The sequence below is a fragment of the Scylla paramamosain genome, chromosome 35, assembly GCF_035594125.1.
Source record: "Scylla paramamosain isolate STU-SP2022 chromosome 35, ASM3559412v1, whole genome shotgun sequence".
In the NCBI taxonomy this organism is placed as follows: domain Eukaryota; kingdom Metazoa; phylum Arthropoda; class Malacostraca; order Decapoda; family Portunidae; genus Scylla; species Scylla paramamosain.
This window is the reverse complement of record NC_087185.1, coordinates 6,712,720-6,730,000: the sequence shown is the minus strand read 5'-3', so window position 1 is coordinate 6,730,000 and position 17,281 is coordinate 6,712,720. Positions and strand designations below refer to the sequence as shown.

General features: G+C 44.7%; 1 protein-coding gene and 1 long non-coding RNA gene across 5 annotated transcripts in view; one reads left to right on the top strand and one right to left on the bottom strand.

Annotated features, from left to right (window-relative positions):
• LOC135090607 (uncharacterized) overlaps positions 1-17,281 on the bottom strand; it is a 91,301-nt gene that overhangs the window by 29,132 nt on the left and 44,888 nt on the right. The window lies entirely within an intron of this gene.
• Positions 3,890-17,281, top strand: part of LOC135090606 (uncharacterized) — a 239,621-nt gene continuing 226,229 nt past the window's right edge. For all 3 annotated transcript variants that reach the window (XM_063987514.1, XM_063987516.1, XM_063987515.1), the window contains exon 1: positions 3,890-4,214. In XM_063987514.1, coding sequence (XP_063843584.1) covers positions 4,182-4,214 — 33 coding nt within the window. In that variant the 5' untranslated portion in view covers positions 3,890-4,181. The remainder of the gene's footprint in view (positions 4,215-17,281) is intronic.

The following is a 17,281-nucleotide window of genomic DNA, read 5'->3' as shown; positions in this document are numbered from 1 at the left end:
AAGGTAAATACTAATGATTATCGATAATTTTCCGCGATTAGGTAAAAACTCCTATTGAAATAATAACGGAGTGCGAAAATAAAAAGGAAAATAAATATATGTGAGAGAGAGAGAGAGAGAGAGAGAGAGAGAGAGAGAGAGAGAGAGAGAGAGAGAGAGAGAGAGAGAGAGAGAGAGAGAGAGAGAATGCAATGAAATGTGTTCTTTAGCTAATATTTTCCCGTTCATAAGATCCGATTGAAAGGAGATTTGGTCTGGGGAGGTTAATGGAGAAGATGGAGGAGGAAGAGGAGGAGGAGGAGGAGTAGAAGGAGGAGGAGGAGGAGGAGTGTGTACAAGTTCATCGTGAGTCAGGGTGAGTGTGTGGGATGGAGTTAGGGTAGTGTGGAGCAGATTAGTGTGTGTGTGTGTGTGTGTGTGTGTGTGTGTGTGTGTGTGTGTGTGTGTGTGTGTGTAGGAGAGGGAGGGGGAGAGAGAGAGACGCAGACTAATAATTGGCACGGTAGGGGGAGAGTTGTGGGGAGAGGAGTGTTGGGGAGGGCAGAGAGGGAAGAGCAGTAATGACATCTAATCAAGAGGTATTAAAATTAATTATCCACATCACTGGTAAATAAAGGGTAACACAGGCCGGAGTATTACGACACGGCGGAGTATAATAAAAAAAAAAAATAAGCCACTCCCTCTCTGAACTTACCGTCCCTTTGGTTTTTGCCTCCACAGAACAGGACACTCTTGATTACTTTCACGGCACGACTAAGTAACGAACCGAGAAGAAAGACACAGGGATAAGAAAAAGATACATAAATAAAACATAAGATACACCAAGAGGAACCCAAACCGATGCATATTTTAGTCGATATTAAGAAAAAGCAAAGCCAGGGAAATGTTTAGTAGATGAAATATATGCGAAATAGGAGATAGGGATAGATAAAGGACAAAGGGGATGGAGAGAAAGGGAGAAAGAAGAGAGAGAGAGAAGTCGATGCTGGAAAAGTGCATGGGATGGAGGAGGGCAATAGTGGAAAGTTAATTAATAGAAGAGAGTGGGAGGAGAAGGAGAGGGAGTAGGAGGAAGAAATAGAACGAGAGGGGGAAGGCTAAAGAACTCTGCGAGAAGATAATGAACGCACTGAAAAGAATCCAAGACGGCAAGAAGGGATGGAGTGATTGAAATAAGAACTTGAGAGCCAATATGGAAGTATGGGAGGAGGGAGAGGGTCACGATGGAAGGAGATGATGTAAAAAACAACCAGAGAGAGAGAGAGAGAGAGAGAGAGAGAGAGAGAGAGAGAGAGAGAGAGAGAGAGAGAGAGAGAGAGAGAGAGAGAGAGAGAGTGCGAATAAACATGAAAAGGAGGAAAACGGTAACACTAGAAACCAAAGAAAACATGACACCATTCAACGGGGAAAAAACAAGGTAAGGAAAACGGGAGGAGGGATAAAAAGAACACCAAAAGAGCGAACATGAAGGCAGCAGATGAAGAAACAATAAGAGCCGGAGGGAGACTAGATATTAAACGAGGAGGAAGGGAAGTTGGGAGTAGTTAGGGAGGCAGGAAGGGAGGAGAGGAGGAAGGGAGAGGGAGACGGAGGAGGGAGAGGCGGTAAGGGGGAGCTGTCACCTGCGGACTCCCTCGGGCAGGCGCTGATGAACTGACTCTGGGGCCGTCGTTAGCGCCCTTGTGCCTCCTGATCATGGCTTTTGACTCCTCGCCCGCGGAAGAGGGAGGGACGCCGCTAGGAGAGGCAGAGGGAGGAAGGGAGGAAGAGTGGAGGGTGAAGGGAGAACCGCGTCACCAAAACAAGAAACCGAAATGAAAGGAGTCACCGCAGCGAGTGAAAGCCGAGGATGTATTGCGGAAAATACCAATATGTATAAAAAGTGATTAAATGCGTTTATACGCCGTATGTGGTCGGTGTATTCTGATGGGTAATGTATAGACCATTCATTTATTTAGCCGTTACTCAGTTTTATGCACTGATACGCTTATTCATCGCGTTTACGTGTCGCTTCTCCGTCCTGGGCTTTGGTTAATTCAGGCTCAGGTGTGCCGGAGCGGCCCCGCCTGTGGCAGGTGTTTCATGAAAGCGTCGTGTCTTATTCATAGCGAGCGTGGCGAAGGCGGCCGGCCATTAGGGGGACACACACAGGGCGGACAGGACCGTCTCCTGCTGTCCCTCACTCCGGCGCAGGGACACCTGGGCCCGGCGAGGGACAAAGGAACGTCTTTGTCAGAACACCTTCGCCGCGGTCACCGCCAGGTTACGGACACCGGTTCCGTCTTGACAGCACTCCGCGGGGACACTTCCTGAGGCGGTGACGTGACTGTGACGTCACGCGCCTGCGGCAGCTGCCCTTATATTCAGCAGCACCTTGTTCCCCTTCTTCAGGAGCACAAAGGTGCCTGGCGGTGGTCCAGAACCCCTTGCCCGTCGCCTCAAGCTCTCCTCGCTGCTCTCTGCCCTCACCGCTCATTCCCCGCACGTCCTCTCCCCTATTGTCTCATCCGCTATTAACCCAATTCCTCTTCTTTCTCCTTCCCATTCTAACCTCTCATTCCTGAGCATCATTCTTGCATTCTCTCCCAATTTTCCCCTCTTTTCACCACCGGGGGGCAGAATTCACAGCTTATTTACCCCTCATTCAACGGAGCCTGATTTGGTATTCAGCTTCCATTCTGGGCTTTCCCGCCACTCGCGCCCTGAACAAAGGAAGGGCTAATTGCGCTAGCCCGTATGCCATCCCCCTGCTCGCGATCGCCTCTCTCGCTCTCTCTCACAGCTTTTACTTGCGCTCTTTGCTTAGATGTTTTTTCAAGGCGCGTTACCTGGTAGCTGATCTTTCGTCACGATCTCAGTTACTTCCGTGGACAAACTTGTGAGGATGACAGGGAGGAGGAAAAAAAAAAAAAATAAAAATGTGGCGATGGTAGAGTAGAAGAAAAAACGGAGATGTAGTTTGGAAGGTAGCGAGTGTGTGTGTGTGTGTGTGTGTGTGTGTGTGTGTGTGTGTGTGTGTGTGTGTGTGTGTGTGTGTGTGTGTGTTTGCAGGCAGGCATATACCGTCTTTTGTGGAGCGTCCCTTCATCATAAATGTAAAATACAGCGAAGGAAGTTAGAATGCCACCGTAGATACAATGGCGTTAACGAGGCCCACTAGTTCATATGTGGTTAGGGCGCCTTTTTTTTTATCTTACTTTTTTTTTCGCCGTAGGAACTTTTGGGACATTTTCGTTGTTGCGACTGTCCGCGTGGAAGGGAGGAAGGAAGGAAGGAACGGAGGAACGTACGGAGAAGAGGGAAGGACGGAGGGAGAGAGGAGTAAAGAAAAAAAAAAACGAAAGAAAAAGCGTGGGATGGAATAAGAACGCCACTGGGAATAAGGAAAGAGATGGAAACAAGGAGAGAGATTAACGAGGGAAGTGGGAGAAAAGGAAAAAAACCGCGTGAGAGAGAGAGAGAGAGAGAGAGAGAGAGAGAGAGAGAGAGAGAGAGAGAGAGAGAGAGAGAGAGAGAGAGAGAGAGAGAGAGAGAGAGAGAGAGAAGGGCAAAAATATACACCTACATAGACACATACATAAAACACAACGCGAATAAAAGTTGCACCAAAACACCTCCACCCACTCACCCCGACACACACACACACACACACACACACACACACACACGAAACAGCATCCCAGCAAACCCATTTCAAAATTCATCACTTTATTATTTTTTTGCTTCATTGTGTTTCCTCAAGGGTAATCAGGGCCGTGGCTTCATTCCAGAGCTTAATTAGACCAAAATAATTACATCAGCCCCTCTCCCCCCCCGGGTCCATCTCCTCCAACTCCCTCCCCTTCCCTCTTCTCCCCTTCCCCCTCCCCTCTCCCTCGCATCTGTCCGGTATGTCTGTTATATTAATTGCTGAGAAATGTCCTTTTATCAAGTGAATTGTCGAATTAGCGGCAAATAATGACCAAAAGAGACTGTTCTTTTTCATTATAAGCGGAAAAACAAGTGTACTTCGACGATTTATTTAGGTGTCATTTAGCAGGAGTCGTGTGTGTGTGGTAGTAGTAATGGTAGTAGTAGCATCAACAGCTGCAGTAATGGAATGAACATTTATCTATATTATCTTAGGACCAAACACCTTAATTTTTAGTGTATTAATTCAGGTATTCTTCATTTCCAGTGAGATGTCACGGGGAAAGCGTCACGAGGAAGGACAGGTAAGGTGAATTCACTAAATTTCACTTGTTACGGAAATACTGCGTCATTTACAACGCGGAATTACCGGCGCTTTATGACCTCGTTATTGTGACACGCATTCCGATAGTGACACCTTTATTTCCTCACCGTCACCGTCAGAAGTAAGACTTAATCTCCCCATTCGCTCTCGGCTGATAAAAGTGTCTCTTAGTTCCGCCACTGTGTCTCCTCATAGTAATTTCATATATTTGAGGCAATGCGGAAGTGTTTTTTTTTTTTTTTTTTTTTTTTGCTAGCGAGAACCAGACGTTTATTACAAAATGGAGCTTGCACACACGCATTATTATTCTACATTTGCTGATTTAAGTACTGCCTAGATACGGTATTTCACTTTTACTACAAGTCCCTCGGTGCAAATTAATATCATATGCATGTATTTTTTATCGCTTAATATGTCCACATGCTGTATATGTTTATTATACATGAAAATGTCGCAATTAGTATTTAACACATAACTTTGAACAAAAAAAAATATATATATGTAATGGATGAATTACAAAATAACTGGTGTAGGAACTTGCCTGTTGTTATGAATTCACGGATGGGAGGCAGTGGGCGTGTTGGGGGTGTCCGTGCGGGGAATGTCCGTCTCTGTGTTTACGTGTATGAGTGTGTTGTATGGGACCTCGTATAGCCCTCGGTAAAGTGAATGGGATGTGGCGCCTCACCTCTCTCTCGGTAAACTGTACTGGCCCTCGCACTGTCCTTGGTAAACTGAATAGGACTCCACACTAAAACTTATGGCCTCTCTATAAAATCTATGGGAACTTACCTTTGTAATGTGATCATGTTAAAAAAAAAGTCCTATTATAATCCTACACAAGACACCCATACTGTACCTAACGTCTTGACTTCTATAAGCTCGCCTCCTCAATAAAGGACCACCGTTAGAAGGGCAAATCCTACGAGACTATGATACACAAAGACGCTCTGCCGCATTTCACGTCCTACATTCATCTCCGCCTTGTGATAGTTAACGAGTCAGCTGTTGTTTGTTCTTGCTTCGTGTTCTGTCGTGATTTGATTGATTCTTCCATCTCGTGACTGGAATCGACGTTATGCGGCAAACATTACGTCACGCTGACACAAAACGAAGCTCCGTGTTCCATTTCGCGACAAGGATCTGAGAAAACGAAGCTGAACATTTAAGCCTCAACTACCTCTCTGCTTCTCTGAGGACGCATCAAGGAGGGGACAAGAAATAGGTTCGTACAGACTTACTTCACGTGTAACTATAATCAAAATAATGTACGTATATGCAGGTGTTTTGTCGCAGTGCTTCTGTACGTGTTAATGAAATGTTCTTATTGCTGTGGGTTATGTCTGTGAGTGTGGATGTGCGTGTATATTCAAGCACATTAGGTAGTGGAATTGTAAAGGAGGGAGAGGATTAGGAGGAATAGGAGGAGAAGAGATAGTAGAAGAAGGAAAGAGAGGCTAACAATAGTAGAGGGAAAAATAGTGAGGGAAGGGAAGAAGAAAACATGGAGGAATGGTAACAAGCAAGAGAAGTAAAAGGAGTGGACAAACCAGCGAGGGAGAGTGAAGGGATAATCAAAAGAAGCAAAAAATAAATGAACAATTGCCGTGTGTAATTAGAGGCAGCCGCCATAACTCCGTGCACGCCACTGCCTCGCATTGCTGGGAATAAGAACATCAGTGTGACAACTAATTTGTAGAGCCGCGCCTTGGCCCTTGTCTCTGCGCGGGTGCCAGGAGTGTCAGAGAGAGAGAGAGAGAGAGAGAGAGAGAGAGAGAGAGAGAGAGAGAGAGAGAGAGAGAGAGAGAGAGAGAGAGAGAGAGAGAGAGAGAGAGAGAGAGAGAGAGGTCAGTGTTCTTAAACGCTTTGCTCTCTCATCATAAGTATTTTCAAAGGTTACAGAACTTATTAATTGGCTTTTCAGGTGTTTTTTGCCTTTGGTAATGTAGAATTTTTACTAAACTATTTCTATAATCATATGAACACCCTTGAAAACCTCAGCAATCTTTACTACAGCCTGTTAAATGCAGTTGAGAGAGAAAGAAAGAAAGAAAGAAAGAAAGAAAGATAGATAGATAGATAGATAGATAGATAGATAGAGAGAGAGAGAGAGAGAGAGAGAGAGAGAGAGAGAGAGAGAGAGAGAGAGAGAGAGAGAGAGAGAGAGAGAGATTTAATGGCAATGATAATAATGATACAGATTAATGGAGTAGCGGTGCCCTTGGCGGGGACGAGTACAAGCACCTCCACTAATCAGGGATGTCAATAGGGGTGTAATTGGCAGCACTGGTAATGATGACATGGCTCTAGTGGATAGCGATGGGGGGAGGGGGATAGGGAGAGTGAGAGAGTGCTTACACGTGGCGTTTGTCGTGGTGGTCGTGTTGGTCGTGGCAGCAACAACAACGACAACGACAAGACCAGGGCGGGTCGTCACGGCATCGCCTCGCTAAATAACCGTAGACACGCTCAGCCCCGAGAAACAGGTGATCCAATTACCATAGCGACACTCGGACCGGGAAATTACTAGGACCAGATGCCATGTTTCGCCCGAATTCCTGACCTGCCCCGCCCCGTCCCGACCCCGCCCCCGCCATGCTCGCTCCCTACATCTCTCTCTTCCTCTCTCCCCCTCTCTCTCTTACTCACGTACTCATTCATTCACTTACACCTTGCAAACTCACTTATTCAGGAGACTCGTCAGAGGTGGATATGCTTGAGTGTATGAGAGAGAGAGAGAGAGAGAGAGAGAGAGAGAGAGAGAGAGAGAGAGAGAGAGAGAGAGAGAGAGAGAGAGAGAGAGAGAGAGAGAGCCTAAATGATAAACACATCACACAAGAGAAAAAAAAAGCTATATAAGAAAAATAAAACGACAAAACGCAACATCACTACCACCACTACCAGCATCAGCAACAATAACATCAGCAGCAACAACAACAACAACAACAACAACAACAACAACAACAACAACAACAGCAACAACAAAACACAAAGACAGGAGCAGCAGCGATGATGATGATAGTCAGACGAACCTAACCTAACCTAACCTTTCACCAACATCACATTAGTTGAAGGGACCACCAACACACCCACGGAGACACTGACCGGCTAGGACCCCCCCCAACGCCCACTACACCCCCCACGCCCCCCACGCCCGCCTCCACTATCAGCTGTAGCTAACAAGACGCAGTTACCCACACAGGACCACCATCCCATAAATCAAGCTGAAAATAGACCGACTCACAGTCATTTTTCCTCGCCCTCGCTAGGTCGAAATTGGCTGTCGGTTCGTTAGCCGAATACCTTGACTGCCCCGCATTAAGTCTGGGGAGGGGAACGCCGGCGAGGAGGAGGAGGAGGAGGAGGAGGAGGAGGAGGAAGTGGAGGTCGTGGTGTAGGAAAGGCAGTGGAGAGAGGAGAGTGAGAGAGAGATGAGGGAGAAGCCAATAGAGAGAGAGAGAGAGAGAGAGAGAGAGAGAGAGAGAGAGAGAGAGAGAGAGAGAGAGAGAGAGAGAGAGAGAGAGAGAGAGAGAGAGAGAGAGAGAGAGAGCAAGTTGAAGGGAAAGTAAGGGAAACTAGAGTGAGGGAGACTAAGGGTATCAGTTGAAGGGAGGAGGAAGGTAGGGATGAAAAGGAGAAAAAGAGGGTTGTGAAAGAGAGGAAGGTGAAAGGAAGAGGGGGTAGGAGAGGAAAGAGGAGAGTGCAGCAGATGATGGTTACAGAGAGAGAGAGAGAGAGAGAGAGAGAGAGAGAGAGAGAGAGAGAGAGAGAGAGAGAGAGAGAGAGAGAGAAGCAATGGGAGGGAGTGGAGGGGAAAAATGGGGATAGTAGTGCAGGGTGAGGGGAAGACAGAAATGAGGGGACGGGAGGAGAGAGCGAACGAGGGAGAGGGGAAAGGGAGGAAGGGTATAGACGGAGAATTTTAAGGCAAACAAACATGGAAAGATAATAATGAAAATAAAAAAAAATGAAATATAAAGTAGAGAAAAACTATGATGATAAAAACGCAAAGACATGAAGCGTGGAAATCTAAGCTTAAATTTGGACGTTTGATGGAGACAATAGAAAATTAAGAGATTATTTAACACAAGTATAATGAAGATGATGGAAAATAATATTCACAACTACCACTACTACTACTACTACTACTACTACTACTACTACTACTACTACTACTACTACTACATATATTGACTTGCGGACACTTGCCAAATAATTCTTGACGGTCGTCCCTCACGAATACACAAATTAGAATACCTAACAAGTATTAGGCCGGGCCAAGGCAACACATTTCCACTGCATTTCGTTGACGTGTCAGAATACCTCACATTCCGACACCTTCCATTCGTTCAGGTCAGGGAGTGATGCGGGCGTGGAAGAGGCTGCTGTGTTCTGTATGGTTTCTATCGTTCAAAAAGGAATACTGTCTTAGGGAAATGTTGAATATGTATTTCATTTAGTTAAAGTCACGTTAGGAATAGACGGTACATGAGACTGAGAGAGAGAGAGAGAGAGAGAGAGAGAGAGAGAGAGAGAGAGAGAGAGAGAGAGAGAGAGAGAGAGAGAGAGAGCTGAGGGATGGAGGGTGGAAGAGATTCGTTGATTGCGTGGGAATTTGAAGACCGACAAAGAAACGTGCGCTTCATCACGATTTTGAGTTAGAGTTTTGGAGGATTTCTGAAGAATTTCAATGTATGGCACAACCCCTGATCCCCTCCCCCTTCCCCCTTCCCCCCTTCCTTACCCCCAACCTCATCTACCTTTCTCATACCCTCACAACCTCCCCTACCTCTGCCATAACCCTGCCACTCACCCTGCACGGTTTTCCACAAGCTTTCCGAGTATATCAGTTAAGAAAGTAATGAAAAACAATGAAGGATGAATCAATACAAAGCTCTCTCTCTCTCTCTCTCTCTCTCTCTCTCTCTCTCTCTCTCTCTCTCTCTCTCTCTCTCTCTCTCTCTCTCTCTCTCTCTCTCTGTTTTCCTCTTCCTTTCTTCCTTCCTTCTTTCCTCCCACTCCTCCTCCTTTTCCATATTTCTCGAGCTGTCTCCAGTCTCTCCTGACTCATTAGATCTTTATAACTGATAACACTGGACTTTCCCAAATCTCATGTAACCCTCTCAGATCCGCCAGACTGGACCAAAAGCCACTCTGAGTCACTCCAAAGTCACTCTACGGGCTCCTTACTCACCCACTCACCCATCCACTAATTCTGACCTACACATGCTTGACCTCTACCATTCTCACTCACTTTGTATTAAACCTCGACTTGTCTTTTCTCTTCATTTGAAACGTTAGTGGAAGACTTGATAATTGGATCTAGTAATTCATAATCAGGTTTTTGAATGCAGAAGTCACTGGAAGAACATAAAATCTACTGGGTTTGGTGATAAAATAAACTAATCTTGGGATGTAGCAGAGGAGAGGTATAATTTTTCAAGGCACAAATCAAAGGAGTAACATTAGTGTGACTAGTGACCCTTACGTTAGCTACAGTGACCTAGAGATGTAGAAGAGTGAAGTTATACATTTTCAAGGCACAAGTCCTCACTCTACATTCCTGAATGGTAGTCAAGCGAAAGATCTTCCTCAACAACCTCCGCCACCACCACTACCATCACTACTACCTTGTCCCTCCTCCTCCTCCTCCTCCTCCTCCTTCTTCCCCTTGCATTGATTGAAGTCAAAATTTTCGTGGAGGAAAATGCAAAGCTAACGAACCGTCTAGCAGGAGTGTGGCGCCGACGACGACATCTGTGGACAATTTGGGGTCTTCAGGCTCGGCTCGTTTGGTGATTGCCCACTGGTTGTTTGTCAATTGTTAGTCGGATGTTTGTCCAGGACTCGAGCCCTACGCGAACCGCTGAGCTTGCTGACGAACCACTCTTCTTCTACCATCGCTGCTGCCATCACCTCCTCCTCCTCCTCCTCCTCCTCCTCTTCGGTTTGTGTTTTCTATCTCTATTTCTTCTTTTCTCTTCTATAGCTTCCTCTTTCTTTATCTTTCTACTGTTACTTGTTCTTCCTCTTCAATCTCTTTCACCCTCTTTCTTCTTTTCTCCCATTTCTGCCCACATGAACTTTTCCCAAAGATCAATTTGATTTTTACATATATAGTTTTCCTCCTCCTCCTCCTCCTCCTCCTCCTCCTCCTCCTTTTCCATTTTCGTTTTTGGTATTTTTTCCGGTATTTTCCTTTTCTCTTCCTTTCTTTTCCTATTCTTGATTTTAAACGTGAAACAAGAACGTCTTCCCCCCCCCCTTTTCTCCTCCTCCTTCTTCTTCTTCTTCTTTATGTGAACTCTGGAATAAGGTGTCTTCATTCCCTACCTTCCTCTCCTCTCCCCCTTCCCTCCACCCACCCCTCCACCTCCATCCACCAGCTTGGTCTTCGCTGTGGACGAGTCTTGATTCAGGTTTTATAAAGAAGGAAATGCTGAGTGAGATTTATTTCCCATTGAATATAAATTGTTCGATACATTATTATTATTTTTTTCCCCACGAACGAGTCTAGTTTGGTTCGCGTCTTGTGGGATTTTAATAATTTTTGTTGTATTGGATTGTGTTGTTGTTATTTTTTGTGTTTATTTTCCTTCATTCTCTAATTTCTTATTTTTCCTATTTTTCCTGTTTTTCCTTTCCTTTTTTTCTCTATTTTCTCCTTTACTTTTCCTCTTTTCGTGAGTTCTTTTCTCTTTTTACTTGATTCTTTCTTTCCGTCATTGATTCTCTTTTCTATCCCTTTCCTTTCTCAATTTTCTCCTTCACTTTTCCTCTTTCATTGTCTTCCTTTCCCTTTTTATTTCGTTCTTTCTTCCCTTATAGATTCTCTCTTTTTTTCCTTTCCCATTTTCTATTTTCCTCTTTACTTTTCTTCTTATCATTTCTTTTCTTTTCCTCATAGATTGTCTCTTTTTTTCGTTTTTCTTCTCTTCTTCATTCTTATCTTATGCTTCCTTCACATACTCTTTTCTCCATCCTTCTTCTTGTCTTCTCGCCCATCCCTTCCATTCTTTCCTCTTCCATCCACCCTCTACCTCCCATCTCTTCGTTTTCCTCATTTTCTCTTCTTGTCTTTCTGTTCCTTTCGTTTTCCTATCTGCTATCTTTTACTTTCTTTCTATTCCTTCTTTACTCATTATCTTTTCTCCTTTCGCGTTTTTTCTTCTTTTATTTTATTTTCATTCCCTTATAATTTCTATTTTTTTTATCCTATTAATTTATTTCACTTCATCTCATCATCTACTGCGTGTTTCTTCCTTCTGCATCTCTATTCTTCCTCTCTTCTCCTCTCCTCTTTGAATTGGTCTTCTTCCCGAGTTTCGATTCCCCTCGTATCCTCTTCTTTTCTATTCCTCTCGTCCTCTTACTCTCCCTCCTACCCTCCCTCTCCCTCCCTTCTTTCTCCTATCGTAGCAAAACATGGCGTCAGCAAGTCCCCCTGCCCCCTCTATCCCACTCCCCTCCCCACGGTCCCAGAGTGTTCCTGATTGACCTTCCCGGCCCAGAAATCCCATTGCGGGGCCGCTTACTCATCATGTCTGTGGTTTCGTCTCTATAATCAAGTCATTTTCTTCGTTAACCTCGAGTCAATTGTGGGTAGTAATTCCCCAAACGCCACCCGCCACTTTATCTCGGCACTGCGCGGGGGGACTGTGAAAAGTTAATGCGCAAATCATTTACATTTTCAAAAATCTGACGAGACAGAGACACAGAGATGCTGAGGAATATTTGTTTCATCCCTCGTTCTCTCTCTCTCTCTCTCTGTCTCTCTCTCTGGAAAAGTTGTGTTCTTCACGTAGGGGGACGACGACGAGAAGGGCTTGAGGGAGTAGAGGGAAGGAGGGAAGGAGGATAGAAGGATACAAAAAAGATAGCGGTTTAAAAAGGCGGTAGAAAGAGAAGCAAAAGAAGAGGACAAGACAAAGACGTAGAAGAGAAAAATAGGGAGGATAGAAGGACTAAAAGGAATAAAAGAAAATAGTGTTTTAGAAAGGCTGTTATAAAGACAGAAGGGACAAAGAAGACATAGAAGAAGAGGAGGAGGAATAGGAAGAAGGATAGAAGCGCTAGGAGGAAGAGGAGATACTGGTTTAGGAAGACCATTGAAGAGGCAGGAGCGGAGGAGGATGAAGAAGACCAAGGAAGAGAAGGATAGAATGATAGGAAGAAGAGGAAGAGGATTTTTAGGAAGGGTGGTAGGAGAGGAGGAGAATAAAGACATGGAGAGAGGAGGAGGACACACAGAAGGAAGAGAAGGTTAAGGACGAGAGAGAGAGAGAGAGAGAGAGAGAGAGAGAGAGAGAGAGAGAGAGAGAGAGAGAGAGAGAGAGAGAGAGAGAGAGAGAATCAACAAAGACATAGAACGAGTAACAAGAGAAGGAGGGAAAGACCGGGAGAGGAAGAGGAGGGAAGAGAGAGAGAGAGAGGAGGAGGGAGGAGGGATAGGAGGGAGGGAGGAGAGGGAATCATCAAATGTGAGAGGAAAATATGGAGTGATAATGACGAAGGAAAGACGTGGAGAGGAGGAGGAATGGAGGAGTCAAAGGTGGAGGAGAAACGAGGGGAAGATTAAGGTGGAGGAGGGAGGAAGGACGTGACGGTGACGATGGAGGAGGTGGAGAGGTAGTGGAGGAGATAATGATGGAGATGATAGTAACATTGATAGTGAAGAATGACGTGGAGAAAGTGGTGTGGTGATTATTGATAGTGATGGACGTAGGATGTGGTGGTGGTGGTGGTGGTGGTGGTGGATGTTAGGTTATGGAAGGAATCTGAGGTGGAAGAATCATCACGTGGCTGAAGCAAGACCATCATCAGCGCGTCATCGTTGCCAGAAGGGGAGACTGGAGCAAAACCCTTCCCCCTTCCCCTCAGCTGTTTGCATTACCACCGACTCGAGTCTCTAATCGCTGCACAAAGCTTGCTAATTAACTCACTGCTGCGTCACACACACACACACACACACACACACACACACACACACACACACACACACACACACACACACACACACACACACACACACACACACACACACACACACACACATGTAAGTTTTTCAAGTCTACACACATACATGATTCGTACAGTAGACAATCTCACAATCTCTCTCTCTCTCTCTCTCTCTCTCTCTCTCTCTCTCTCTCTCTCTCTCTCTCTCTCTCTCTCTCTCTCTCTCTCTCTCTCTCTCTCTCTCTCTCTCTCGTAAATTAAAGACTCCACACTCTTATTAGACTCGTATTAGGGTCTGAATGTCCTTCTGGATTGGCGATGAATCATTTTACTCACCTGATTACGTCCTCGGGAAGGAAAACGAAGAGAGGGAAGAAATGAGAGACGAGAGTGCTTATGGCCGCCATCAATCTTGGGGCTCAAAGTTAGCCAGCTGTTGAGGAGGTCCTGTCTGACGCCGCCACTTCTTCCTCCGAGGGCTCTGGAGTACAGCGTCTGTCTATACTGGTCTTACAGGTTCCACTCTTATTCCCCTTAAGTTCTAAAGTCTAAAGATAATATTTTCCACATCGTACAGTCTCCTTTCCTCGTTCCCTTGAGTGCAACGAGCTCACTCAACATATAATTACGCGAGTTACAAATAAGAGAGTGGTTGGGAGTGTCCATCGGTAAATTGTGGCCATGTCAATGTGTGTGCAAGATGTGATCTTCTTGCTCCCAGCCTGCCACGAAGGACCTCCCGCTACTGAGACAAGCACTGGTACCCCGCCTCGCTTTTGTGCTCCGCTGAGGGTCGTCATAATAATAATAATAGTAGTAGTAATAATAATAATGATAGTGGATTTGATTTCGCCTCGCCCCGGTTAGTAGTGTTCCTTTTTTTTTTGTTCTTTTTTTATCGGTTGAGATGAGGAGGTTAGTTCTGGTTTAGTGGAGCGTTGAGTAAGGCTGGTGTTGTAAAATTTCTGTCCGGAACATATTCAATTATCATCATTGCGCCTCTCATTAATTTCTTCTGCGCTCTCATCTTCCTTGGGGGTTTAATGTCCTCCTCTTCCTCCTCCTCATCCTCCTTCTCCTCCACTTCTTTCTCTTCCTCCTTTCTTAACAATTTTTCGTTTTTCTTTTCGTTATTCTTTCTTACCCTTTATATTCCATTCAATAAGTCTCCTTCGCTTTCTCGTCCTCCTTGTTTTGTTCTCTGATATGGAGAGAGAGAGAGAGAGAGAGAGAGAGAGAGAGAGAGAGAGAGAGAGAGAGAGAGAGAGAGAGAGAGAGAGAGAGAGAGAGCCAACCAGCCAGCCAGCCAATCACTCAGTCAGTCAGTAATAATGAGTCAGTCAGTCAAGGTAAGGCGGACATAGACAGAATACAAAAACAATTCATTAAAAAAATACGACAAAAAAGAAGGACGAAGCTCACCCACAGACACAAACACAGTGAGGCACAAAAAAAAAAAAAAAACTAGGAAAAACAGGAACACAAAAAAAAAAAGGGAACCAGGAAAATAGACAAGACAAAACCTCACCTTCGCAGTTAGTTTGGAGGCCGCCACTAGCTGCCCCCCCTCCATTCCCTCCTCCACCACCTTCCCACTATCCCTCTAACCCTCCATCCCTCCCTCCCAGGACACCATAACTCAAGCACTTTAAAGCAACATATCTCTCGACACGACATTAAAGATAAACAAGGACTAAACGCCCCTCCCTAAGCGTCCTCGATTCCCCAGCAGGACTCCGGGACGTCTCAGGATCCAACTCTCTTATGATGCAACGAGTGAGAGTGACGCTAACGAATAAAGATTTAGTGGACGTTTTACGCGCAGATCAATTAATATAGCTATAGGAAATGAGACTAGGCATATGTACTACGTTTTCTTTTTGTTATGCCCGAGGTGAATTGAGCATGAAGAATAATTAGTTACAGGTGTTTATTTTAGTTGTAGTTGTTGTTAATATCAGTTGAATAAGGTATAGGAAAGGGTTAAGGTAATGTTAGTTTTAGTTTTTGTATAAGATCAGTAGAATATAATACAAAACAAAAAATGAGTCTGGGTGAGTTTATACAAGTTAAGTCGAAACAAAATATAAAATGTAGGTAGGTAAATGTGAATAGCTTATATATATATATATATATATATATATATATATATATATATATATATATATATATATATATATATATATATATATATATATATATATATTCTAGATATGCTTAAGTTAAATCGAAGAAAAATGTAAGTAGGTAAATATGTGTAGCTTTTTTTTTTATTTGATTATGCTTAAGATTAAAAAAGTCAAATGTAAACAGATAAATGTGTGTCGCTTTTTTATAAGTGTACTTAAGATTAAATAAAAAAAATAAAAAAAAGCAATAGGTTGAGATACGTGTAAGTTCCCCGCTACGTGTGCTGGGAATCCGAGACCAAATCCGCTTAGTGACTTGAGGCGAACATGACAAATTCTGAAGCAAGGACGAGGCGCCGATTAGGATGTAAAATATGAGACAGCTTGGGTAAAAAAAAAAATTGTATATCCCATCATTGACTCCAGGACTCGCCGAATCACCACCACCACACCCACCACCACCACCACGACCACACAGTCACCACACAATCACCACCATGAGTATATCCTATTATTGCCTGTACACAGATTTCACCACCACCACCACCACCACCACCACTACAGTCATCACAACCACCACAAACAAATGCTACTATTGCCTCTAGACGGAAATTTCACCACAACAATGACACCCACGGCCACGACCACCACCATAGTCACCACCATTACCACCACAGTCATCACAAGCGCCACAAACAAATGCTATTATTGCCTCGAGACAGGAGATTTCACCACCACTACTATTACCACCAGAGAGAGAGAGAGAGAGAGAGAGAGAGAGAGAGAGAGAGAGAGAGAGAGACTGGATAAAAAAAGATCAGGCATAGTCAAAGTCCAGTAACAATTAACTAAATATGTCATGCGGGGTGTCAGGCTTTTCGATGCCCCATTTTTTCCTCTACGCCGCGGAATACTCGAAATTAAACTATCCATCAACCTAATGGAATTCTCATAAGCGACTGAAAAAAGAGAGAAAGAGAGAAAAAAAGCCCTATATGTAGATATTCATACATTTCTTCCTTAAGAGACAGAAGGAGAGGGAGAGGGAGAGGGAGAGGGAGAGATGAGATGTTTAGCCAGATGATGAAGGGAAGTAGGATAGGAAGATGATAGGAGAAGAGGAAGGAGTGGAGGAGAGGGAAGCCTAGTATGGACTGAGTCAGCCACACCTCACGGCATTCCCTGGAGGAGGGAGGAGGAGGAGGAGGAGGAGGAGGAGGAGGAGGAAAAGGAGAACGATGAGGGAAGGGAGAATAGCTGTCTGAGTGAGAAAGCTGTATAACACACACACACACACACACACACACACACACACACACACACACACACACACACACACACACACACACACACACACACACACACACACACATACACACACACAAACACACACACTTTTCCACACTCAAGTCCTTGCATGTGAAAGCCATTGAAGATTAAATTGCCAAGTGGAAATATTGTCCTTTGCAAACTATTGGTTCTAATGGCAAAATTCTCAGCCAAGTTAAATATTTCGCTACCGGAGTTGACTGTGCTTGTGTATCTCTCTCTCTCTCTCTCTCTCTCTCTCTCTCTCTCTCTCTCTCTCTCTCTCTCTCTCTCTCTCTCTCTCTCTCTCTCTCTCTCTCTCTCTCTCTCTCTCTCTCTCTCTCTCTCTCTCTCCATGTGTGTTTGTGCCTGTGTACGTATGTGTCTGCGCGCGCATACAGGCTAATGAAGAGTGGTGAGCATAGCAGGTCTAGTAAAGGTTCAGATTAACATCATAAAGGCTAAACGTTCACCACCTGCCCTTAGTCCCTCTCCCTTTCCCCTCCTTCCCCTCTCATTTCCCTCCTTTCACTCCTCGCCCTCCCCCTCCCTGAATCCCTCCCCTCTGCGAAGGCTTCATTTAAGAGAACGGTAAAAAAGGGACTATAAGAAGAGAGAGAGAGAGAGAGAGAGAGAGAGAGAGAGAGAGAGA